Below are 1,304 nucleotides of genomic sequence, written 5' to 3'. Positions count from 1 at the left end.
ATAGTCAATCAATTACTCACAGATATTAAATCTATTTGCAGTTATTCAATAAACCTTGTAGGCATTTCTAAATTAAAATCATTTTAAACCCCCTACCTCGATGTCGCAATCGCATAGTTTAACGCAACAATCCCTGCTTAGTCTAAACTGGCAACTGCAGCGGCGATTTCAACGCAACCGAGACGGCGGCAGCATCATCAATTCTTGTTACGCTCGCAGCAACGGCAATTTCGCAATTTCAGCATAACACCATAATACTAAAACAGAGATATTGGCTATCATAACTAAAATAAGAACATAATAGAGAAACAAAATACCAAATAGAACAAGAGCAAGAGCGTTACAGGGTTAGAAATAGAGGTTCAATGTCAAAACGAAGAGGATAGTGTAGCCGCTTCTCTCCCCCGGTGACAAGTTCCAGCTGTAACGATTCCAACAACTATAGTGTACTCAGGAACATTAAAGATAGGGACAAGGTCATTCTAAAGCAACAAAAGATTCATAGACAGTGACTCCGGTAACTAGGAAACAACGAACTCACCCATATGAACAACAGCAACCAAGGTCTCCGGCGACGGCGGCGGAAGAGGAACGACTCCTCCTCTGCTGCGTCACTCTCAATGGCAGCGGCAGCAAACCCTGATGGCAACGGGAATAGGGAGCGACAATGATGAAGGCTCGACGAAGATAGCGAGGCACGATGGTGCAGGTCAGCACCTTCTCTTCGTGTCTCACCCTCAGCGAACAGCAACCGCGATACACGAACAAGGCAACGGGGCGTGGCTCGACGGCAGCTCCTTCCTCTCCTCCGTGGGTCACGTTCGCCTCTCCCTTTCTTCTCTGCGACAGCAGCTCGGCAGCGGCACCAAGCTCCATAGCGTTGTTCCTCCCCCTCTCTTCTTCTCCCTCGTCCTCTGTCTCCCTTCCTGTTCTCCGTTTTCCCCCATCTTCCCTCTTTTCCCTTCCTTTCTTTTCCCTTTCTGTTTTCCCCCCTCGAGCTCCCCTGTTTCCTTTCTTTCCCATTCTGTTTGTACGTGTGTTTTGTGAATTTAGGGTAAAATTAGGTTTTTAATTAGGAATTTAAGGTTAAGGTATAATGTATATGAGTAATATAACAACCTTTACAAAATATTTGAGATAGAATAACAATTTAAGATTCAAATATAATACTATAAAAATTACTTTATAAAAATTACTTTCAAAACGCATAAGATTTTATTTATCAGCATATCAATGAGCTCAAACAATTATTTTTAATTTAAATTATAAAATAAGCATACTAATCACATTCTATAAAATACAGT

At 42.1% G+C, this 1,304-nt stretch overlaps 1 protein-coding gene across 1 annotated transcript; it reads right to left on the bottom strand.

Annotated features, from left to right (window-relative positions):
• Positions 1–348: 348 nt before the first annotated feature.
• On the bottom strand, positions 349–1,023 carry LOC107648146 (uncharacterized). The gene is made up of 2 exons (XM_016352129.3): positions 542–1,023; positions 349–439 (listed from the first exon to the last, which is right to left on the bottom strand). The coding sequence occupies exons 1-2, from the start codon at positions 1,021–1,023 to the stop codon at positions 349–351; spliced, it is 573 nt and encodes a 190-aa protein (XP_016207615.1).
• Between the last annotated feature and the right edge of the window lie 281 nt (positions 1,024–1,304).

The sequence above is a fragment of the Arachis ipaensis genome, chromosome B6 (genome assembly GCF_059453495.1).
Source record: "Arachis ipaensis isolate K30076 ecotype BB chromosome B6, ASM5945349v1, whole genome shotgun sequence".
Lineage (NCBI taxonomy): Eukaryota > Viridiplantae > Streptophyta > Magnoliopsida > Fabales > Fabaceae > Arachis > Arachis ipaensis.
The sequence above is the reverse complement of the archived record's forward strand: the minus strand, read 5'-3'. Positions and strand labels throughout refer to the sequence as shown.